The 24,417-nt window shown below is 50.4% G+C and overlaps 1 protein-coding gene across 5 annotated transcripts in view; it reads right to left on the bottom strand.

Moving 5' to 3' along the window:
- Positions 1 to 24,417, bottom strand: part of ITIH6 (inter-alpha-trypsin inhibitor heavy chain family member 6) — a 160,020-nt gene that overhangs the window by 96,424 nt on the left and 39,179 nt on the right. Inside the window, exon 1 of one of the 5 annotated variants that reach the window (XM_069209356.1) lies at positions 12,772 to 12,986. The exons of 2 other annotated variants lie outside the window; for them this stretch is intronic. In XM_069209356.1, the coding sequence (XP_069065457.1) occupies positions 12,772 to 12,873 (102 nt within the window). In that variant the 5' untranslated portion in view covers positions 12,874 to 12,986. Of the gene's footprint in view, positions 58 to 12,771; positions 12,987 to 24,417 lie in introns of those variants that run through there. 2 more of the 5 variants (XM_069209360.1, XM_069209357.1) reach the window with 2 other exon arrangements.

Here is a 24,417-nt window from a genome sequence, read left to right as displayed (position 1 = left end):
CTCAGCCCAGAGCAGCCATCCTGCAACCGCCAAGGACCTCCACTGGGGTTACCGGATACACAGAGGGGTGGCTCCTCTGCAATGGCGGAGGAGCGCCGCCCCTCTGGCTCAGAGCCAGCAGATGAAAAATAAAACAATAGTTTACTATCGTTTTATTTTCCATCCGCTGGCTCAGCCAGCAGTGCAGGGAGGGGCAGGGCTGGGCCACGGGAGGGGGGAGAGGGAGTGAAGTGCACTACATGCACATGTGTGTTTGGCCGGCCATCTTAGGTTAGTCAATCACACATGCGCACTTAGTTTTCTCCAACCCAGGTGTGTTGAACAGCTGCGCTGGAGAAACTGCACAGACCCCAGTGCAGTGTGTGAGCGGCAGTCCGAACCACTCAGACCAATCCTGGAACTGCTTTCATGCTAAATTTAGCATGAGAGCAGTGCCAGGATTGCTGGGGAGCCTGTGCTGGTGTCCCAGTGAATGCTGGGACACCATCAGGACCAGAGGAGCGAGGCAGCAGTAGACGGCGGCGACAGGAACAGCGGGAGGTAAGTGTTTTTTGTTATTGTTCCCCCCCCAGCCCCGTCGTCCCCTGCGCCCCCTTGAAATTTGTGGCGGCCGCCACTAGATACACATCAAACAATTTAACTTATACATATATGTATCAGAGGGTTTTTGGAAGATGGAACGTATATAACATGATATGTAACTTTGGAATCTACGTAACCACTGCTACAGGTGGGCTGTTGCTGTTTACTGTACAGCGCTCTGATGTCCTTGAATCATGTGCCCATTATATAAAACTCTCAAACTAATACATAAATATATGAGATAAAGTACCCCCATGTGCACGTAATGTGGCTACTGCAAGTCACTCTTGGGTTCCGTGACTGTACATATGGGCAGAGCTACAGGCCTTGTGTCATGGAGCACCGAGGGAGCTTGTAGCATCAGCATTTTATACATGTGAGTGTATTTTATTCCTCACAACCTATCGTTAAATAAGGTCCATACAGATCAACAGTGTCAAAAACAAGACATATCTTCACATGCAGGTGGATGCAATCTGCTTATGACATTTCCTCCTTATCTCTGTCTCACTGGCCCTCAGCGGCTTCTGTGGGATGTGGGTAACCTAAACCTCACTCGCTGTGAGAGCAAACGTCCTTAAACCTTAGTGAACCTGTATAGATTGTTTGCTGAAAAGGTGGTTCTGCTCTGAACAATGGGGGGCAATGTTTAACTGTAGAACCAACCACCAGATGAGCAGGCATGGAATAACTGAAGAGATCTGCCACATGGCCTGGCCAGTGGAGGCCTTTAATTCAGCCCACCACTGAAGGTGCCAGCAAGTTACATACAAGACCCTCCTTGACATCTCACAACAACGAGCAGATTTACGATGATATCAAACACAGTCCATCCCGGCAACCTCCAACCTGTGCCTGCTCAGGACCATAAACTTTAAACAAAATATCTCGCAATGGACAACCCAGTGCGGTAACCAGCTCAGTGGACCATGGACACAAAAATACCATAAAAGGACCTGCAAAGCTGCTCAAAGCTGCCGGCTTACTGGAAACCATAGCTGTGAGCCCGTCACTCAGACATCATCATCACACTGCTACACGCTGCGTCCCGTAGCACGATAACCGCACCTCAGCGGTCCTCACGCGCATGGGAGCGTGTCTCACAGTAGATCAAAACAAAGACACGCCCAAGCACGCACCCTTCACGGGTAGCGTGCTGCTCACGTAGGTAAGTGCTTCAGTGCCCCACATGGGGGTAGTAATGGTATTTAAATGTTGCAGCACAACATACTAATTAAAAATGTGCATGCTACTAGACTCCAAGTGGTTTAGTTTTGTAGCTAAAGTGTTAGCCCCAGTTTTTTTTTACAGATTAAAAGAAGAAGTTTTGATGCTGGTAAACAGCATCCATCCTTTGCCTGTGATAACACGCCAGGCACACAGGGAGCATGTCCAGGCAGATCTTTGTGTATAATCTGGCTGGGGTGTCGTACAAAAAACAAATGGCGTTATGCACACAAGAGGCCAGCTGGCTGCTGCGGAGCGGTTTTGCAGCAGATGGAATAAATGAACTTGTCAGCTCTTGTAAATGTATTTCAAACTGAAACACTGCACTCTACACCACTATACTGTACAACACTCTACGCCAATGCACTCTACACAAGTCCACTCTACTCTATGCCATTCCAGTGTACGGCACTCTACGCAACTCCACTCTGTGCCACTCCAATACGCCAACTGTATGCCAGGCTCGGATTGGGAAAGCAGACATTCGTCCAGTGTCAGAGGCCAAATGTGGGCCAGTTTGCTTCCCTGAACAATTATCAGGGTTGGGGCTAGCTTGTGCTGCCCCTGAAGCCACAGCAACCCTCCCCAATCTAGCACTGGAGGCTGAGCCGTCATCACATGGAGAAGAGTGGGCCAGCCTGAGCAGGGAGGGCATGCACCAGGCCTCCTCGGCCCCAGCCCTACGGCAGTACAAGGAGCCTCCCCCATGATGATGCTTCACTGAGCAGCCATGCTGGTCTCCCGAAGGGAAGCGGTGGGGGCCATTGAGGGAGTTCTACTTTTATCTGAGGGGTGTATATTTATTTATTGATAGGTTTATATAGCAGGGGTTCCATCCAAAGGTATTGAAACGTTTCACATGAGCACAGGCTATATTACACAAGGACATTCGTGTTTTTGTAGCCATGGGGGGGACGTCAAGTGATTTGTCAAAAGTCATAAGATGTTGTCTTCATGCCCTTCATATTTTCATTGGCAGCACCCTCTGTTACCCCCCCCCCCCCCCCCCCCGCACACAGGAGCAGTCCAGCTAGGGAAGATGGCTTTTTTAAATACAACAAATGTGCAAAGATGATCCCTCCCCCACCACCCACCTGACAGCAGGGTGCATTCTGGAACTTGTATTCCTTAATTAAAGCCAGTAGTAAGACCTTAAAAATGTAAGTATGCTCGGTGTTGTCAGTTATAAAGCTAAGTTGCCCGATGGTGTCACACGTGACAAAGATCCGATTGGTAAATGTCAACGTGGCAATGTGCAAGCAGCTGTTTATGTAAATTCCTGATCCCACCACCCATCTCACTCCTTTTAATGAACAGATACATTGTAAATGCCCACATTTTTTGGGAACTACATTACTGTCATCTTGTAACTGTGTATACTGTAGGAAAGTCACTCTTTTGGCATGTTTACCCCCACTTTTTGCTTGATGTCAGTGTGCTTAGACTGTTTTCACTGGGATCCTGCTAACCAGGACCCAGTGATTGTGGTCTCCTCTAAATTTGGTTGCCTTGGTACGATTTACACCCCATAATTGACATTCTTGTGTACCCCTGTAAGTCCCTAGTATGTGGTACTTAGGTACCCATGTTATTGGTACACCAGGGGTACCCCCATGGGCTGTAGCATGTATTATGCCACCCATGGGAGCCCATGCAAACTGTCAGCAGGCCCGCCATTGCAGCCGGTGTGAAAAGGTGCATGCACCCTTTCACTACAGGTCACAGCACCAGGTCACTGTAAGTAACCCCCATGCCACGCCCTTCTAGCCCAGAAGGCAGCGTGCAAGTACCCGTCTGTGAGGGCACCCCTGAATGAGCAGAGGTACCCCTATGAACTCCTGGACTTCGTAAGTGCAGGGAAGCAATTTTACCCGTGTACTGGCCACAGGTCACTCACTACCTCTGTCCAGCTACATAATGGTAACTCCAATCCCAGGCATGTTTGGTATCAAACATGTTAGAATCATACCCTAATACTAATGCCAGTATTAGTGGCATGATTCTATGCACTTTGGGGGCTCCTAAGAGAACCCCCCAGTATTGCTCCTACCAGTCTTCCAGGGTCTGTGGGCAGCCCGCGCTGCTGCCACCCCTCAGACAAGTTTCTGCCCTCCTGCTGCTTGACCAGCTCATGCAGGGGAAGGCAGAACAAAGGATTTCCTGTGAGAGAGGGGATGCAACACCCTCTCCTTTGGAAATAGGTGTTACTGAGCTGGAGAGTGGTCGCCTCCCCACCCACTGGCTTGCTTTCAAGGGCACATTTGGTGGCCTCCTCGCATAATCCAGTTTGCACCAGTCCTAGGACCCCTGATCCCTGCTGTGGTGGGAAACTACACAAACGAAAATCGAGTGACCACTCCCCTGTCCATCACCACCCCAGGGGTGCTCCCCAGATCTCCTCCACGTGGCCACTTGATTCTGACATCTTGGAAACAAGGTGAGCAGAATCCTCTGGGACCATCTGGTTGGTCAGGACAGGTAACTGACATTAGTGACCCTCTCTGATAGACGGTCACCCTGCAGAGTGACCAAGTCCCCTGTTAGGGCTATTTAGCGAGTCCCTTGCAGGTGGGTCCCCAGATTCGTCATTCAAGGCTCCACCAGGACTTTTCTGCATCAACCTCTCCTGCTCTTGGCCACCGGAACCGCTATTGGACTTCCCAGGAACCAAACAAGCCTGCAACCCCTGTAACGACCTCGCCTTGCAACATTGTTTCTCCGGCTTCTTCCAGTAATTGCAACATTTCCACAGCTGTGCATCTTCTGAGGTCAGCAAGACTTCAGCTGCACCAAATAAGGAAGAAGGAATCTGCCTTGGAGTGAAGGAGTCACTCCCCTGCATACGCAGGCACCTAAGGCAATGACGTCCGACTGCTGGGATCTGCTCTACGCTGGAACTGCGTGGATCCCCCAACACAGGTGGTGGTCCTGAGTGGTCTGCTCTGCTTTCTGTCCAACTTGGAAGACAGTGATCCCTTGCCTATCCCTGCAGGACAGAATCCCTGTGCACCGGGACGCATGGAGCAACCAAGGCTTGTTGACTGCTGCTCCAAGGGATCTTCTGTCTCCAAGTAGCCCCAGCCCCCAGCACTTCTTCCTTGCAAGGACAGTCCACTCGCTGCTGTTCCAGTGATGTGGGACTCCTCTCCCGGTGTGCTGACTGGGCTTCACTGCAACTTACTGTGGCTGCTGCCAGTGGGTTGCCTGTGGGGGGTTTGGACTGCTTCTGCTGGCTCTCCTGACTGCTGAGGATCAGTCCGGACTCCCCTCCCAGGGTTGAGTCCCCTAGACCTTGCTGATCCTCTTCAGCTCTGAAAACTGTCTTCAGCCCAGATTTGAACTTGCCAAAGCTTGTTGGTGGTCCTTCTGACCATTGACCTGCGTGTGACCGGTGTGGGGGTAGCTTTTGCATGACTTCAGGGACTCCTGTGCAGCTCTTGGGCTCCACATCTGACCTTCATCTTCCACCGTCAACCCGGATCTTCACCCACAGAAGGGTGGGCAGTGGCTCCTGCCCCACCTGGGCACTCTTACGTGGAATGGACTCTGCAGGTCCTGTTCATCCAGAGTCCACCGTTTGGTTCCACTCGGCTGGTCCTGTTCTTGCATACTTCTTTTTCCAAGTCCCCTTGTTAGTCCCTGGGAAGACCAGGTAACTTACCTCTCCTGGTCGCTGGGGGCCACCTCTCGAGGTTCCAAGTACTCCCAGCTCCCTACTAACCGCATCCTTGGGTGGGGGACCTGACTTTGCATTCCACTATTTTAGTATATGGTTTGGCCCCCTATAGGGCCCTAGCTTTTTTCTGTTATTTCTTGCCAATGCTTGTAATTTTTCTATGCTTATTCCTAGTACTTGCTGTGTATATATAGTGTGTACTTACCTCCAGTTGGGGGACGGCCTATAAGTAATCTAGTTCAGTGCTACTGTAATAAAGTACCTTTATTTTTTGTAACAATGTGTACTTCTTTCATGTGTGTAAGTGCTGTGTGACTTCAGTGGTATTGCATTAGCTTTGCATGTCTCCTAGATAAGTCTTGGCTGCTCACAAAGCTACCGCTAGAGAACCCTGGCTTCCTAGACCATGTCTCACTAACTAATAGGGGTCACCTGGACCTGGTATAAGGTGGCAACACCATAGGTGTGCACCACACACCAGGCCAGCCATCGCACATATACATTCTCATCCCAAGCTCTCTGAAGCTCCCAAAGGTGGAATCTTAGCACTACATAAAACACTCTAAGAGCACAATCTTAAGACAGGCAAGGTGGCGTCATGATGGGTTTTCAGTGCAGAAGATCACACAGCTCTCTAGTTTCCCATAGGTCAGGTGTGAGGAGCTCTTTTTTACTTTGGATCTGAGCACGCGTTCATCATTTAAACTGAGCAAGAACACTGCACGTGCCAGAATGCAAAGTAAAACCCATGACTGAATGAGCTACGCCTGCCAGGTACATGAGTTTGGAAACCTCTGGGTGGCACTCCAATTATTTTCACTTTTTAAATACATTCTGTCTTTCCATGTTCAAATATTTTTTACTCCCTTCTTGGCGTTATACAAAAGCGAGTCCCTCTGGTCCATGAAACTCTGTTTCTAAGTCATGGAACCAGTGCTTAATTTGTGGTTGTTGTTTCCGGTGCTGAGCACTGGCACTTATTTCTGAGGGCCGGCGCTTATTCTTCTGCCTCAAGCATTTGCTGCGAGCAAAAGACACATACGGGAAAGACGGAGGAAGAGAAAAACGAAAAAGCGTCACAAAGGTAGAAAGCAAAAAGCTGCAAGAGTGAGCTGAAGGGGCAGGGAGCAGCTGTAAATGGATTGAAGAGGCCCGAGATAGCTTCAGGATTACGCTGCCTCAGTATTCCGTGCTCGCACATTTAAATGCAGCAGCTGCATGTTTGAGAGTAGGGCTTTGGGTACCAGCACGTTTATATTTCCAAATTAAGCACTGCATGGAACCATCAACCCTCTTTCTGCTGGCGACCATAATTCATTTCAGTCAAGATCTTAGAGTGCAGGGTGTTAAGCGGATAAGCAGGACCTTCTTGGAACTGAGGGTTAGCGAAAGCCTCCGGCAACCAAGATTGAGGAGGAAGCCTTGGAAACCCGAGTATTCACTGGACGCTCAAGGTTCTAAGCTGAGAAGGGCCACTGGAGGGAAACTAAGTGTGAAATGGATTGCCAATACAGTGCATCCATGGCGTTGTTAGGGGATGTGCGGCAGGCCGCAGAAATCTGACGCATCGATGACGATACGTCAGATTCTTGTAAATGAGGCTCTGAGTGTCTTAGGGTGAGCGGGCAGCCAGGTCATAGAGAATGAACAGAAGTCAGACCTAAGGGTGAACATGATCCTTCAGGATCTGTAAATCCGAGTGCAATGAGAACCCGAAGAATGCATAGGAACCTTAACGTCTAAGAGCAGGGAGATAACTCAGGAGTCTAAGGGTGAGCACAGGCGAAGGGAGGTTCGTGATAAATGTGAAATGCGTTAAATAATGACGTTTTCAGTCCCTTCCAATGTTACTGGCCCTACAAGCTAACACATCTTTTATTTACCACAAAGTTCTCCTAAAATTAGCCAAAGCAATGGTTTGTGGAAGGCTGTGATCCGCAAACGTAGGCCACTTTTTTGTGGAGTGCCCAGGCCTATTTTTGTTCCCAGTCCGACTATTCTATGCCACTCCAGTCTACAGCACTCTCCTCCACTCTCCTCTACGCCACTACCTTTTGGCAAGGCTGAACAGCAGCCACACTGGTGTATAACCCGGCTAAAACACACTGGCAAAGCCAGTAGCCCTTGCATAGGCGAGACCTATTGGTTTTGTCAATGCTTGTTTAAAGTTTTTTTTAGACACCAGTGATGTGCCATAGTGACAGCGCATGCGCGCTGCCTGCTGGCTGGACCTAAAGATACAGCCCATCAGGCCATACAGAGACCCCCAAAGGACCCGGCACTGATCTGTCAGACCAGCCTTCTGCATGGCTGACTGCCCTCTAGGCCGGTCCGGCACTGACCTCCTTGCCAAGGGGGAGCTGGGAACGACCCTGCACCCCTGCAGTCCCCTGCTGCTGGTAGGCCCACTCCAGCCGAGGCCACAGCTCTTATTCACCACCAGCAGGCGCAGCGCCCCCCATCAGCTTCCGGTGCCAGTGCACAGTCGAGAGAGGTACAAGATCACACGGTGCGCCCTGCACGGAGAGGGGTGGCAGAGTTCACACCGCCGGATGGGACTTGTAATGACCAAAGACCCCCTGCTGCTTCTCCTCCACATTCTTGGCCAGTGGATGGGACCCCCCCTCACTGGTTCTTGGCAGATTAGGGTCGGATACCCAGGTGGCCCCCATCCCCAGCAGCTGCAGAGCATCCTTGGATCGACTGCCAACATTCCTTGCATTTTCTTGGCAGTTTTCTTTCCTCTGCCTTCCCTGTGTCCGGTCCACTCTGTACTCTCTCCTGGTGCCCCTTGTTTATCACTCCAGCCGCAGGGCAGCGCCTTGACTCCACCTTTATGTGTTATAGAGCGCTATAAAATCATCCACAAATACACTGTTTTGCTTAACATTTCTGGGTAGACAGGGCCCCCTCCTTTTACCTCCTCGTCACAGGGTCCGCCACAGGCTCTGTCGTCAGCGGCACAAACAGATCACATAGCGCCTAGAAGGCAGTGACTCCCTCAGAAGGATCCTCCGCCAGTCACGCCTTCTGGTGTCATGTTGGGTGGGCGGCGTGGACTAGGGATATCTGGGTCCTAGCGCGTGGACCCAGCTGTGCCCATCGACCCCGCTGTGCCCATCGACCCCTGCAGCGCCTCGTTCTATTGGGACCCTCTCCAGTGCTATAGCACGTCTGCGGTTGGCAAAGGAATACCCGCAGCAGGGCGGCTACAACAACTCGTCCCCACTCCCCCAGTGGGTAACATACATCGTGGCACATCTCCTCGGGCTGAGCTCAGGGTAAAGAGGGGAATTACTGATGCCACGGGCAGTAGAGGGTATTTACTGATACCACGGGTACAAGAGGGCATTTACTGATGCCACAGGCCCAAGTGGGCATTTACTCATGCTAAGGGCACAGGAGGGTATGTACTGAGTCCACGGGCAGAAGAGAGCATTTACTGCCGGCTGGCACAAGTGGGCATTTGCTAATGCCGCTGGCAGAAGAGGGCATTTACTGCTGCCACAGGCACAAGTGGGTATTTACTCATGCCAAGGGCACAAGAGGGTATTCACTGATTCCTCAGGCAGAATACGGTATTTACTGATGCCACAGGCACAAGTGGGCATTTTACTCATGCCTTGGGCACAAGCGCATATTCACTGATTCCACAGACAGAATAAGGCATTTACTGATGCCACGTGCAGAACAGGGCATTTACTGCTGCAAGCACAAGTGGGCATTTACTGATGCTAATGGCGGAAGAGGGCATTTACTGCTGCCACAAGTGGGCATTTACTCATGCCAATGGCAGAAGAGGGCATTCACTGATGCCACAGGCAGAAGAGAATATTTACTGTTGTCACAGGCACAAGTTGGCATTTACTGATGCCAAGTGAAGTAGAAGGCATTTACTGATGCCACGGGAAGGAGAGGGCATTTATTTATAGAAGGCCCAGGCAGAAGAGGGCATTTACTGTTTGTTAGAAATTAGGTTTCTGGTTGGGCAGGGTATGCACCTAAGCCAGGCAGAACCCACCACTCTAGTCAGGGCGAGTAAGTTACACACCAAAGATAACCTGCGCTCACCCCCTGGTATCTTGGCACAGAGCAGTCAGGCTTAATCCCAGGGGTCATGTGTAAAGCATTTGTGCAACACACTCACATCAGTGACACAATAAATGCACCACAAAAGAGACTCCAGGCAGAAGGTATAACTATATATTGCTCTAGTGGCATACGTCGTAGACCAAAAACTGGCGTAAATGATGAACACTCTGCCTCCTGTGCAGATACTGAACAGTAGACTGTTATCCTGTCAGGGTAAGCACACATCATCAGAAAAAGGCCGCAGTGTAGTTAGGAGGCAGACACCAATTACCCTCCAAAGTCCACAAACCAACAAGGGTCACGATTGGCGCACCAATAGTACTGAGCCCACCTAGCTCCAGGGACCCTTGCCCCCTCCAGCGGGGCTAAGGTACTCCTAAGAGAGTCTGGGGGGGAGAGGACCCCAGGGCCTACTTTGGGTAATGTGGTAATCTTCCTTTGCACCGCGCTCTTGGATTGACAAGGTTTGGTTGGTGGCCTCTGAGGGAGAAGCCAGCGCACTGACGCGCTGGACAGGTATCACGCAACCTGCGCAGATCAGGCCCAAAAGTGTTTCAGCGTGCGCCGCCGCGCTTTGGGCAGCAAAGATCAAGGGAACGCTGACCGTGCACTAGACTCCTCTGGAGATACCGGGGAACGTGAAGTGCTCGCCAGGCGCCACCGTAAATAACAGGAAACACTCTTCACGCCCTAGGAGGCGAATAAAGGGCTCAGCATGCACTCAGCAGAGGAGAAATACAGAAAGAAGCGCCCACCGGGTGCTAGGGTAAATAATGAAGATGCTCCTCGTGCACTCAGAGGAGCATACAGCGCTCCCCCTGCACTGAGTGTAGAAGAGGCCACGGAGCTGGAAACAGCGCGGCCCCACATGCTGGGCTCCTTGGCAGGCACTTGAGTGGCATGAACGGGTCAGGCAGGCCAGCACAATGAAGCATGTCGCAGTCCCACAGGGTCTGGAGACCCAAGGTCAAGGGGCGGCTAGCCGCAGGGCAACAAGTAAAGTGGAAAAGCAATCCAGATGGGTCCTTTGTGCCACCCAGCAGGCAGTAGGGCAACAAAAGGAGAGCAGTCCAGATGGGTCCTTTGTGCCACCCAGCAGTCCTTCTGGCAGAGGTTCAGTCCCAGTTCCAAAACTACTTCAAAAATATGGGGTCACAGCCCCTCTACTTATACTCAAAATGCACAGCTTCTAGAAGGTGGGAGAAGGTTCCAGCCAGATCTGGCCAGTTCCAAGAATTTCCCTTCCCCCATGCCCTGGCTCCAGACATCAGTAGGGGGTTAACAAGCCCTTTGTGTGAGGGCTGAACACATCCTATTCAAGTGTAAAGTGGGAATGACCTTCCCTCTCTCCCAGCCCAGGAAGACCATCAGTATGTAGATGAATGAAGATATAACCCTGTCACACCTAACCCTCACTGATGGATGGCTGCCTGAGGAGTGTGCACAAAGCCCAGCTAAGTCAGGCTGCAAGCACCAGAGTTGTAAGCACAGAGAAATGGCCACTTTCTAAAAGTTGCATTTCTACAATACTAACCTAGAATCCACCTACACCAGTAAGCACTACCATTCCAAACATACCAAACACGCCCTACACTACTCCTTTCAGATCAGAAATTACCGCTTAAAATATATACAAGGAAATTCACAATGCAAACCTATGAGAGGAGCAGCACTCACAGCAGTGAAAAAACTAAATAGGCTGTCACTACTAGGACATGTAGCACATAAAATATATGTCCTACTTTTTACATACAAGGCACACTGCCCGTAGGGCTATCTAGGGCCTATCTTAGGGGCGACTTAGGTGTAGTAAAAGGGGAGTTTAGGCCTGAGCAAGTAATTTGAAATGGCAAGTCACTTTGGCAGTAAACTACACACGCAGGCCCTGTGCTAGCAGGCCTGAGACAGGTTTGAAAGGCCACTTCTGTGGGTGGCACAATCTGCACTGCAGGCCCACTAGTAGCATTTAATATACAGGCATTTGGTATATGGTATACCACTTTACAAGGGACTTACAGGTAAATTAAATAAGACAAACAAGTGTGAGCCAATTATACCAAGTTTTAGGGGAGAGAGCACATGCACTTTAGCACTGATTAGCAGTGGTAAAGTGCCCCGAATCCTAAAGCCAACAAAAAGAGGGTCAGAAAAATAAGAGGAGAAAGGCAAAAAGTTTGGGGATAACCCTGCAGAAAGGGCCATTTCCAACACTGATGCCATGGGCAGAAAATAATATTTACTGACACCACAGGCACATGTGGACTTTTACTGAGGCCACTGGCAATTGAGGGCATTTACTGCTGCCACTGGCACAAGTGGGCATTTACTGATGCCACGGGAAGGAGAGGGTATTTACTGATGTCACGGACAGAAGAGGGTATTTACTGATTTCACTTAAAGAAGAGAACATTTACTGATGCCAAGGGCAGAAGAGGGCATTTACTGATGCCACTAGCAAAAGAGGGCATTTACTGATGCCACATGCAGAAGAGGGCACTTACTGATGTCACAAGAAGAGGGCACTTACTGATGCCATGGGTAGAAGAGGGCATAATCTTCTTCCTAGGGCTGTCAGTCTCACCAGGATGTCCCTCTGAAGGGCTAGGCCAGAGTCAGTCTCATCAGACCCGTCCTCTGAAGGGCTGGGACAGAGTCAGTCTCACCAGACCAGTCCTCTGAGGGGAGGAGAGGGGGGGGGGGGTCAGTGCCGGGGCAGAGTCAGTCTGATCAGACCCGTCCTCTGAAGGGCTGGGATAGAGTCAGTCTCACCAGACCAGTCCTCTGAGGGGAGGAGAGGGGGGGGCAGGGCCGGGGCAGAGTCAGTCTCACCAGACCCCTCCTCTGAAGGGCTGGGATAGAGTCAGTCTCACCAGACCCGCCCTCTGAAGGGCTGGGCCAGAGTAGGTCTCACCAGGGGGTCCCTCTGAAGGGCTGGGGCAGAGTAGGTCTCACCAGGGGGTCCCTCTGAAGGGCTGGGGCAGAGTCAGTCTCACCAGGGGGTACCTCTGAAGGGCTGGGCCAGAGTCAGTCTCACCAGGGGGTACCACTGAAGGGCTGGGGCAGGGTCAGTCTCACCAGGGGGTACCTCTGAAGGGCTGGGGCAGGAGCAGTCTCACCAGGGGGTACCTCTGGAGGTAGGGCAGGGTCAGTCTCACCAGGTGGGCCCCCTGGAGGAAGGGCAGGGCCAGACTTACCCCGTGCTGTGCGGGATGCGCCTCCAGAGGCGCGGCGGCCGCGGGCCCCAGTAGCGCCTGGAGGAGCAGGAGTGGCAGGACAGCGCTGCGCGGGGACTTCATGGCGCTGGAGCTCCGGACAGGAGTGTGCGTCCGCCGCCTCCCCAGCTCTTATACAGCGGACTATTTCCTTCATATTTTTCCTGTTTTCATTTTTCAGGTGGGGCGAGGAAGAGGGGGGGGGGGGGGGGGGGGCTGTCAAAAGTCACATTCATGCTGCTACAAGCCGCCATTGTAAGGCACTGGTGTGCCTGGACCCGGGCCAACCCTGCGGGCTCCTGGGGGCTCTGGGAGGGCTCAGGGCCTGGGTTACCCGCCTCCCACCCCCAAGAAGGTGGAGACACAGAGGGAGAGGAGGTGGAGCAATGCAGCGCCTAGAAGCGGGCTCCTGAGGGCTCTGGGGTTGCCCGCCTCCCACCCCCAAGAGAGTGGAGAGGATGTGGAGCAATGCAGCGCCTAGAAGCGGGCTCCTGAGGGCTCTGGAGTTACCCGCCTCCCACCCCCAAAGGGTGGAAAGACGGAGGTTGAGGCAGCGCCTAGAAGCGGGCTCCGGGGTTACCCGCCTCCAACCCCCAAGAGGGTGGAGACATAGAGGGAGAGGTGGAGGCTTTACAGCGCCTAGAAGCGGGCTCTGGGAGGGTTTCGGACCTCTGGTTACCTATCTCCCACGCCCCAAGAGGGTGGAGAGACAGAGGGGGAGAGAAGTTGGAGGCAATGCAGCGCCTAGAAGCGGGCTCCGGGTCTAGGGGTTATCCGCCTCCCACCCCCAAGAGGGTGGAGACACAGAGGGGCAGGGGGAGAGGAGGTGGAGCAATGCAGCGCCTAGAAGCGGGCCCTTGAGGGTTCCGAACCTTGGGTTACCGGCCTCCCCCCCACCCTCCAAGAGGGTGGAGAGACGGAGGAGGAGAGGAGGTGGAGCAATGCAGCGCCTAGAAGCGGGCTTCTTGGGGCTCTGGGGTAACCCGCCTCCCACCCCCATGAGGGTGTAGAGACGGAGGTGGATGCAGCGCCTTGAAGCGGGCTCCGGGGTTACCCGCCTCCAACCCCCAAGAGGGTGGAGACATAGAGGGAAAGGTGGAGGCTTCCCAGCGCCTGGAAGCGGGCTCTTGAGGGCTCTGGGAGGGTTCCGGACCTCTGGTTACCCATCTCCCCCCCCCCCCCCCCAAGAGGTTGGAGAGACAGATTGGGAGGGAGAAGGTGGAGGCAATGCAGCGCCTAGAAGCGGGCTCCGGGTCTGGGGGTTATCCGCCTCCCACCCTTAAGAGGGCGGAGACAGAGGGGCAGGGGGAGAGGAGGTGGAGGCAATGCAGCGCCTAGAAACGGGCTCAGCTGTGTCCAGAACACTAAGCATCAGAGCGCAAGAGGAGAACGGGGTACAGCGTGTCGAGAAGTGTCTGAATTCGGGAGAAAATGCAATTTAGCGCCTAGAAACGGGCTGAGCTGTGTCCACATCACTGACCTTCCGAGCGCAGGGGGACAGGGACACAGCGCCTCGAGAGGTATCCGCATCTGGGTCGGGGAGAAAAGGCAATGTAGCGCCTTGAAGGTGCGCACATCCCTCTCCCCGGGTGCGTGGATGGAAAAGTAGAAAGATCCGTTAAGGTAATGCAGCGACTTGAAGCGGGCAGTTCCGAGTTCTTCTTCAGAGAGGCTGGAAGATACTAACGTGAGTATAGGATTAATGTAATGCAGCGCCTTGAAGATCTGAGAGGTCCACAAGCACTGCCGAGAAGGGATCAGAAGAGGTGTAAACGCGATGCAGCGCCTGGAAGCGAGACCTGAGCTATCGCTCTCTCCCGCGCCACACCCACTCACTGCACGGAAAGTGTCAAAGAAGGTGTCACCTTAATGCAGCGCCTTGAGGCGTGTGCACACGACGAGGGGCGAGGGACTGGGGTTAAGGTTTAGGCGGAGTATAGCGATGGAGCCCGGTTAAACTCTGTCCTGCAGAGGGGCCAGGGCAAATGCAATGCAGCGCCTTGAAACGTACCGTGGGCCTCTGGGCCTCCCACATCCACAGGAGGGCAGGAAAGAGTGTGGTAGTGTTGTAAGTGTAGCGCTTTGAAGCGAATCCGGCACTGTACAACCGCAATATCTGATGTGACATTAACACGGAGAGGACGTGGCCTCAGGCCCAGAGCTGCCGACTTTATAACTGGAGAAACAGCCTCGAGTCCTGGCACGGCACTGAGCGGAGTAAAGTGGCGTAGACTGGAGTAAAGTGGTGTGGAGTAAAGTGGCATAGACTGGAGAGGAGAAGAGTGGAGTAAAGTGGCGTAGACTGGAGAGACGAAAAGTGGAGTAAAGTGGTGTAGAGTGGAGTAAAGTGGTGTAGACTGGAGAGACAAAGAGTGGAGTAAAGTGGTGTAGAGTGGAGTAAAGTGGTATAGACGGGAGAGGCGAAGAGTGGGGTAAAGTGGTGTAGACTGGAGAGACGTAGACTGGAGTAAAGTGGCGTAGACTGGAGTAAAGTGGTGTAGACTGGAGAGACGAAGAGTGGACTAAAGTGGTGTAGACTGGAGAGGCGAAGAGAGGAGTAAAGTGGTGTAGAGTGGAGTAAAGTGGCATAGACTTGAGTAAAGTGGCGTAGACTGGAGAGACGAACAGTGGAGTAAAGTGGTGTAGACTGGAGTAAAGTGGCATAGACTGGAGTAAAGTAGTGTAGACTGGAGAGACGAAGACTGGAGTAAAGTGGTGTAGACTGGATTAAAGTGGAGTAGACTGGAGTAAAGTGGTGTAGGCTGGAGAGACAAAGAGTGGAGTAAAGTGGCATAGAGTGGAGTAAAGTGGTGTAGACTGGAGAGGCGAAGAGTGGAGTAAAGTGGTGTAGACTGGTAGTGGAGTAAAGTGGTATAGACTGGAGAGACGAAGAGTGGAGTAAAGTGGCGTAGACTGGAGAGGCGTAGAGTGGAGTAGAGTGGAGTAAAGTGGCATAGACTGGAGAGGCGTAGAGTGAAGTAAAGTGGTGTAGAGTGGAGTAAAGTGGCGTAGACTGGAGAGGCAAAGAGCGGAGTAAAGTGGTGTAGATTGGAGAGGCGTAGAGTGGATTACAGTTCCGTAGAGTGGAGTAAAGTGGTGTAGACTGGAGAGGTGGAGAGTGGAGTAAAGTGGTATAGACTGGAGAGACAAAGAGTGGAGTAAAGTGGCATAGACTGGAGAGGCGTAGAGTGGAGTAAAGTGGCATAGACTGGAGAGGCGTAGAGTGAAATAAAGTGGTGTAGAGTGGAGTAAAGTGGCGTAGACTGGAGAGGCAAAGAGCGGAGTAAAGTGGTGTAGACTGGAGAGGCGTAGAGTGGATTACAGTTTCGTAGAGTGGAGTAGAGTGGAGTAAAGTGGCGTAGACTGGAGAGGCGAAGAGCGGAGTAAAGTGATGTAGACTGGAGAGGCGTAGAGTGGATTAGAGTATTGTAGAGTGGAGTAAAGTGGCATAGACTGGAGAGGTGAAGAGCGGAGTAAAGTCGTATAGACTGGAGAGGCGTAGTGTGGATTAGAGTATCGTAGATTGGAGTAAAGTGTTGTAGACTGGAGAGATGAAGAGTGGAGTAAAGTGGTGTACAGTGGAGTAAAGTGGCGTAGACTGGAGAGACGAAGAGTGGAGTAAAGTGGTATAGACTGGACAGACGAAGAGTGCAGTAAAGTGGTGTAGACTGGAGAGGCGTAGAGTGGATTAGAGTATCGTAGAGTGCAGTAAAGTGGTGTAGACTGGAGATGTGAAGAGTGGATTAGAGTATCGTAGAGTGGAGTAAAGTGGTGTAGACTGGAGAATCGAAGAGTGGATTAGAGTATCGTAGAGTGGAGTAAAGTGGTGTAGGCTGGAGAGGCGTAGAGTGGATTAGAGTATCGTAGAGTGGAGTACAGTGGTGTAGACTGGAGAGACGAAGAGTGGAGTAAAGTGGTGTAGACTGGAGAGACGAAGAGTGGATTAGAGTATCATAGAGTGGAGTAAAGTGGTGTAGACTGGAGAGGCGTAGAGTGGATTAGGGTATCGTAGAGTGGAGTACAGTGGTGTAGACTGGAGAGGGGAAGAGTGGATTATAGTATCGTAGAGTGCAGTAAAGTGGTGTAGACTGGAGAGGCGTAGAGTAGATTAGAGTATCGTAGAGTGGAGTACACTGGAGAGGTGTAGAGTGGAGTAAAGTGGTGTAGACTGGAGAGGCGAAGAGTGGATTAGAGTATCGTAGAATGCAGTAAAGTGATGTAGACTGGAAAGGCATAGAGTGCAGTAAAGTGGTGTAGACTGGAGAGGTGAAGAGTGCAGTAAAGTGGTGTAGACTGGAGAGGCGTAGAGTGGATTAGAGTATCGTAGAGTGCAGTAAAGTGGTGTAGACTGGAGAGGCAAAGAGTGGAGTAAAGTGGTGTAGACTGGAGAGGCAAAGAGTGGATTAGAGTATCGTAGAGTGCAGTAAAGTGGTGTAGACTGGAGAGGTGAAGAGTGGAGTAAAGTGGTGTAGACTGGAGAGGCGAAGAGTGGATTAGAGTATCGTAGAATGCAGTAAAGTGATGTAGACTGGAAAGGCGTAGAGTGCAGTAAAGTGGTGTAGACTGGAGAGGTGAAGGGTGCAGTAAAGTGGTGTAGACTGGAGAGGCGTAGAGTGCATTAGAGTATCGTAGAATGCAGTAAAGTGGTGTAGACTGGAGAGGCGTAGAGTGGATTAGAGTATCGTAGAGTGCAGTAAAGTGGTGTAGACTGGAGAGGCGTAGAGTGGAGTAAAGTGGTGTAGACTGGAGAGACAAAGAGTGGATTAGAGTATCGTAGAGTGCAGTAAAGTGGTGTAGACTGGAGAGGCGTAGAGTGGAGTAAAGTGGTGTAGACTGGAGAGGCGAAGAGTGGATTAGAGTATTGTAGAGTGCAGTAAAGTGGATTAGAGTATCGTAGAGTGCAGTAAAGTGGTGTAGACTGGAGAGGTGAAGAGTGCAGTAAAGTTGTGTAGACTGGAGAGGCGTAGAGTGGGTTAGAGTATCGTAGAGTGCAGTAAAGTGGTGTAGACTGGAGAGGTGAAGAGTGCTGTAAAGTGGTGTAGATTGGAGAGGCAAAGAGTGGATTAGAGTATCGTGGGGTGGAGTAAAGTGGTGTAGACTGGAGAGACGTAGAGTGGAGTAAAGTGGTGTAGACTGGAGAGGCGAAGAGTGGATTAGAGTATCGTAGAGTGGAGTAAAGTGGTGTAGACTGGAGAGGCGAAGAGTGGATTAGAGTATCGTAGAGTGGAGTACAGTGGTGTAGACTGGAGAGGCGGAGAGTGGATTAGAGTATCGTAGAGTGGAGTAAAGTGGTGTAGACTGGAGAGGCGTAGAGTGGATTAGAGTATCGTAGAGTGGAGTAAAGTGGTGTATACTGGAGAGGCGTAGAGTGGATTAGAGTATCGTAGAGTGGAGTAAAGTGGTGTAGAGTGGATTAGAGTATCGTAGGGTGCAGTAAAGTGGTGTAGACTGGAGAGGCAAAGAGTGGATTAGAGTATCGTACAGTGCAGTAAAGTGGTGTAGACTGGAGAGGCAAAGAGTGGATTAGAGTATCGTAGAGTGCAGTAAAGTGGTGTAGACTGGAGAGGTGTAGAGTGGATTAGAGTATCGTAGAGTGGAGTAAAGTAGTGTACACTGGAGAGGTGTAGAGTGGAGTAAAGTGGTGTAGACTGGAGCGGCGTAGAGTGGATTAGAGTATCGTAGAGTGGAGTAAAGTGGTGTAGACTGGAAAGGCAAAGAGTGGATTAGAGTATCGTAGAGTGCAGTAAAGTTGTGTAGACTGGAGAGGTGAAGAGTGGAGTAAAGTGGTGTAGACTGGAGAGGCGTAGAGTGGATTAGACTATCGTAGAGTGGAGTAAAGTGGTGTAGACTGGAGAGGCTTAGAGTGGATTAGAGTATAGTAGAGTGGAGTAAAGTGGTGTAGACTGGAGAGGCGTAGAGTGGATTAGAGTATCGTAGAGTGGAGTAAAGTGGTGTATACTGGAGAGGCGTAGAGTGGATTAGAGTATCGTAGAGTGGAGTAAAGTGGTGTAGAGTGGATTAGAGTATCGTAGGGTGCAGTAAAGTGGTGTAGACTGGAGAGGCAAAGAGTGGATTAGAGTATCGTAGAGTGCAGTAAAGTGGTGTAGACTGGAGAGGCAAAGAGTGGATTAGAGTATTGTAGAGTGGAGTAAAGTGGTGTAGACTGGAAAGGCGTAGAGTGCAGTAAAGTGGTGTAGACTGGAGAGGTGAAGAGTGCAGTAAAGTGGTGTAGACTGGAGAGGCGTCGAGTGGATTAGAGTATCGTAGAGTGGAGTAAAGTGGTGTAGACTGGAGAGACGAAGAGTGGAGTAAAGTGGTGTAGACTGGAGAGACGAAGAGTGGATTAGAGTATCATAGAGTGGAGTAAAGTGGTGTAGACTGGAGAGGCGTAGAGTGGATTAGGGTATCGTAGAGTGGAGTACAGTGGTGTAGACTGGAGAGGGGAAGAGTGGATTATAGTATCGTAGAGTGCAGTAAAGTGGTGTAGACTGGAGAGGCGTAGAGTAGATTAGAGTATCGTAGAGTGGAGTAAAGTGGTGTACACTGGAGAGGTGTAGAGTGGAGTAAAGTGGTGTAGACTGGAGAGGCGAAGAGTGGATTAGAGTATCGTAGAATGCAGTAAAGTGATGTAGACTGGAAAGGCATAGAGTGCAGTAAAGTGGTGTAGACTGGAGAGGTGAAGAGTGCAGTAAAGTGGTGTAGACTGGAGAGGCGTAGAGTGGATTAGAGTATCGTAGAGTGCAGTAAAGTGGTGTAGACTGGAGAGGCAAAGAGTGGAGTAAAGTGGTGTAGACTGGAGAGGCAAAGAGTGGATTAGAGTATCGTAGAGTGCAGTAAAGTGGTGTAGACTGGAGAGGTGAAGAGTGGAGTAAAGTGGTGTAGACTGGAGAGGCGAAGAGTGGATTAGAGTATCGTAGAATGCAGTAAAGTGATGTAGACTGGAAAGGCGTAGAGTGCAGTAAAGTGGTGTAGACTGGAGAGGTGAAGGGTGCAGTAAAGTGGTGTAGACTGGAGAGGCGTAGAGTGGATTAGAGTATCGTAGAATGCAGTAAAGTGGTGTAGACTGGAGAGGCGTAGAGTGGATTAGAGTATCGTAGAGTGCAGTAAAGTGGTGTAGACTGGAGAGGCGTAGAGTGGAGTAAAGTGGTGTAGACTGGAGAGACAAAGAGTGGATTAGAGTATCGTAGAGTGCAGTAAAGTGGTGTAGACTGGAGAGGCGTAGAGTGGAGTAAAGTGGTGTAGACTGGAGAGGCGAAGAGTGGATTAGAGTATCGTAGAGTGCAGTAAAGTGGATTAGAGTATCGTAGAGTGCAGTAAAGTGGTGTAGACTGGAGAGGTGAAGAGTGCAGTAAAGTTGTGTAGACTGGAGAGGCGTAGAGTGGGTTAGAGTATCGTAGAGTGCAGTAAAGTGGTGTAGACTGGAGAGGTGAAGAGTGCAGTAAAGTGGTGTAGATTGGAGAGGCAAAGAGTGGATTAGAGTATCGTGGGGTGGAGTAAAGTGGTGTAGACTGGAGAGACGTAGAGTGGAGTAAAGTGGTGTAGACTGGAGAGGCGAAGAGTGGATTAGAGTATCGTAGAGTGGAGTAAAGTGGTGTAGACTGGAGAGGCGAAGAGTGGATTAGAGTATCGTAGAGTGGAGTACAGTGGTGTAGACTGGAGAGGCGGAGAGTGGATTAGAGTATCGTAGAGTGGAGTAAAGTGGTGTAGACTGGAGAGGCGTAGAGTGGATTAGAGTATCGTAGAGTGGAGTAAAGTGGTGTATACTGGAGAGGCGTAGAGTGGATTAGAGTATCGTAGAGTGGAGTAAAGTGGTGTAGAGTGGATTAGAGTATCGTAGGGTGCAGTAAAGTGGTGTAGACTGGAGAGGCAAAGAGTGGATTAGAGTATAGTACAGTGCAGTAAAGTGGTGTAGACTGGAGAGGCAAAGAGTGGATTAGAGTATCGTAGAGTGCAGTAAAGTGGTGTAGACTGGAGAGGTGTAGAGTGGATTAGAGTATCGTAGAGTGGAGTAAAGTAGTGTACACTGGAGAGGTGTAGAGTGGAGTAAAGTGGTGTAGACTGGAGCGGCGTAGAGTGGATTAGAGTATCGTAGAGTGGAGTAAAGTGGTGTAGACTGGAAAGGCAAAGAGTGGATTAGAGTATCGTAGAGTGCAGTAAAGTTGTGTAGACTGGAGAGGTGAAGAGTGGAGTAAAGTGGTGTACACTGGAGAGGCGTAGAGTGGATTAGACTATCGTAGAGTGGAGTAAAGTGGTGTAGACTGGAGAGGCTTAGAGTGGATTAGAGTATAGTAGAGTGCAGTAAAGTGGTGTAGACTGGAGAGGCAAAGAGTGGATTAGAGTATTGTAGAGTGGAGTAAAGTGGTGTAGACTGGAAAGGCGTAGAGTGCAGTAAAGTGGTGTAGACTGGAGAGGTGAAGAGTGCAGTAAAGTGGTGTAGACTGGAGAGGCGTCGAGTGGATTAGAGTATCGTAGAATGCAGTAAAGTGGTGTAGACTGGAGAGGCGTAGAGTGGATTAGGGTATCGTAGAGTGCAGTAAAGTGGTGTAGACTGGAGAGGCGTAGAGTGGAGTAAAGTGGTGTAGACTGGAGAGGCGAAGAGTGGATTAGAGTATCATAGAGTGCAGTAAAGTGGATTAGAGTATCGTAGAGTGCAGTAAAGTGGTGTAGACTGGAGAGGTGAAGAGTGCAGTAAAGTGGTGTAGATTGGAGAGGCGTAGAGTGGAGTAAAGTGGTGTAGACTGGAGAGGCGAAGAGTGGATTAGAGTATCGTAGAGTGCAGTAAAGTGGATTAGAGTATCGTAGAGTGCAGTAAAGTGGTGTAGACTGCAGAGGTGAAGAGTGCAGTAAAGTGGTGTAGACTGGAGAGGCGTAGAGTGGGTTAGAGTATCGTAGAGTGCAGTAAAGTGGTGTAGACTGGAGAGGTGAAGAGTGCAGTAAAGTGGTGTAGATTGGAGAGGCAAAGAGTGGATTAGAGTATCGTAGGGTGGAGTAAAGTGGTGTAGACTGGAGAGGCGTAGAGTGGAGTAAAGTGGTGTAGACTGGAGAGGCGATGAGTGGATTAGAGTATCGTAGAGTGGAGTAAAGTGGTGTAGAGTGGATTAGAGTATCGTAGAGTGCAGTAAAGTGGTGTAGACTGGAGAGGCAAAGAGTGGATTAGAGTATCATAGAGTGGAGTAAAGTGGTGTACACTGGAGATGCGTAGAGTGCAGTAAAGTGGTGTAGACTGGAGAGGCGTAAAGTGGATTAGAGTATCGTAGAGTGCAGTAAAGTGGTGTAGACTGGAGAGGCAAAGAGTGGATTAGAGTATCGTAGAGTGCAGTAAAGTGGTGTAGACTGGAGAGGCAAAGAGTGGATTAGAGTATCGTAGAATGCAGTAAAGTGGTGTAGACTGGAGAGGCGTAGAGTGGATTAGGGTATCGTAGAGTGCAGTAAAGTGGTGTAGACTGGAGAGGCGTAGAGTGGAGTAAAGTGGTGTAGACTGGAGAGGCGAAGAGTGGATTAGAGTATCATAGAGTGCAGTAAAGTGGATTAGAGTATCGTAGAGTGCAGTAAAGTGGTGTAGACTGCAGAGGTGAAGAGTGCAGTAAAGTGGTGTAGATTGGAGAGGCGTAGAGTGGAGTAAAGTGGTGTAGACTGGAGAGGCGAAGAGTGGATTAGAGTATCGTAGAGTGCAGTAAAGTGGATTAGAGTATCGTAGAGTGCAGTAAAGTGGTGTAGACTGGAGAGGTGAAGAGTGCAGTAAAGTGGTGTAGACTGGAGAGGCGTAGAGTGGGTTAGAGTATCGTAGAGTGCAGTAAAGTGGTGTAGACTGGAGAGGTGAAGAGTGCAGTAAAGTGGTGTAGATTGGAGAGGCAAAGAGTGGATTAGAGTATCGTAGGGTGGAGTAAAGTGGTGTAGACTGGAGAGGCGTAGAGTGGAGTAAAGTGGTGTAGACTGGAGAGGCGATGAGTGGATTAGAGTATCGTAGAGTGGAGTAAAGTGGTGTAGAGTGGATTAGAGTATCGTAGAGTGCAGTAAAGTGGTGTAGACTGGAGAGGCGTAGAGTAGATTAGAGTATCGTAGAGTGGAGTAAAGTGGTGTACACTGGAGAGGTGTAGAGTGGAGTAAAGTGGTGTAGACTGGAGAGGCGAAGAGTGGATTAGAGTATCGTAGAATGCAGTAAAGTGATGTAGACTGGAAAGGCATAGAGTGCAGTAAAGTGGTGTAGACTGGAGAGGTGAAGAGTGCAGTAAAGTGGTGTAGACTGGAGAGGCAAAGAGTGGAGTAAAGTGGTGTAGACTGGAGAGGCAAAGAGTGGATTAGAGTATCGTAGAGTGCAGTAAAGTGGTGTAGACTGGAGAGGTGAAGAGTGGAGTAAAGTGGTGTAGACTGGAGAGGCGAAGAGTGGATTAGAGTATCGTAGAATGCAGTAAAGTGATGTAGACTGGAAAGGCGTAGAGTGCAGTAAAGTGGTGTAGACTGGAGAGGTGAAGGGTGCAGTAAAGTGGTGTAGACTGGAGAGGCGTAGAGTGGATTAGAGTATCGTAGAATGCAGTAAAGTGGTGTAGACTGGAGAGGCGTAGAGTGGATTAGAGTATCGTAGAGTGCAGTAAAGTGGTGTAGACTGGAGAGGCGTAGAGTGGAGTAAAGTGGTGTAGACTGGAGAGACAAAGAGTGGATTAGAGTATCGTAGAGTGCAGTAAAGTGGTGTAGACTGGAGAGGCGTAGAGTGGAGTAAAGTGGTGTAGACTGGAGAGGCGAAGAGTGGATTAGAGTATCGTAGAGTGCAGTAAAGTGGTGTAGACTGGAGAGGCAAAGAGTGGATTAGAGTATCGTAGAATGCAGTAAAGTGGTGTAGACTGGAGAGGCGTAGAGTGGATTAGGGTATCGTAGAGTGCAGTAAAGTGGTGTAGACTGGAGAGGCGTAGAGTGGAGTAAAGTGGTGTAGACTGGAGAGGCGAAGAGTGGATTAGAGTATCATAGAGTGCAGTAAAGTGGATTAGAGTATCGTAGAGTGCAGTAAAGTGGTGTAGACTGCAGAGGTGAAGAGTGCAGTAAAGTGGTGTAGATTGGAGAGGCGTAGAGTGGAGTAAAGTGGTGTAGACTGGAGAGGCGAAGAGTGGATTAGAGTATCGTAGAGTGCAGTAAAGTGGATTAGAGTATCGTAGAGTGCAGTAAAGTGGTGTAGACTGGAGAGGTGAAGAGTGCAGTAAAGTGGTGTAGACTGGAGAGGCGTAGAGTGGGTTAGAGTATCGTAGAGTGCAGTAAAGTGGTGTAGACTGGAGAGGTGAAGAGTGCAGTAAAGTGGTGTAGATTGGAGAGGCAAAGAGTGGATTAGAGTATCGTAGGGTGGAGTAAAGTGGTGTAGACTGGAGAGGCGTAGAGTGGAGTAAAGTGGTGTAGACTGGAGAGGCGATGAGTGGATTAGAGTATCGTAGAGTGCAGTAAAGTGGTGTAGACTGGAGAGGTGAAGAGTGCAGTAAAGTGGTGTAGACTGGAGAGGCGTAGAGTGGGTTAGAGTATCGTAGAGTGCAGTAAAGTGGTGTAGACTGGAGAGGTGAAGAGTGCAGTAAAGTGGTGTAGATTGGAGAGGCAAAGAGTGGATTAGAGTATCGTAGGGTGGAGTAAAGTGGTGTAGACTGGAGAGGC

This window comes from Pleurodeles waltl, chromosome 10 (assembly GCF_031143425.1).
Source record: "Pleurodeles waltl isolate 20211129_DDA chromosome 10, aPleWal1.hap1.20221129, whole genome shotgun sequence".
Lineage (NCBI taxonomy): Eukaryota > Metazoa > Chordata > Amphibia > Caudata > Salamandridae > Pleurodeles > Pleurodeles waltl.
The sequence above is the reverse complement of the archived record's forward strand: the minus strand, read 5'-3'. Positions and strand labels throughout refer to the sequence as shown.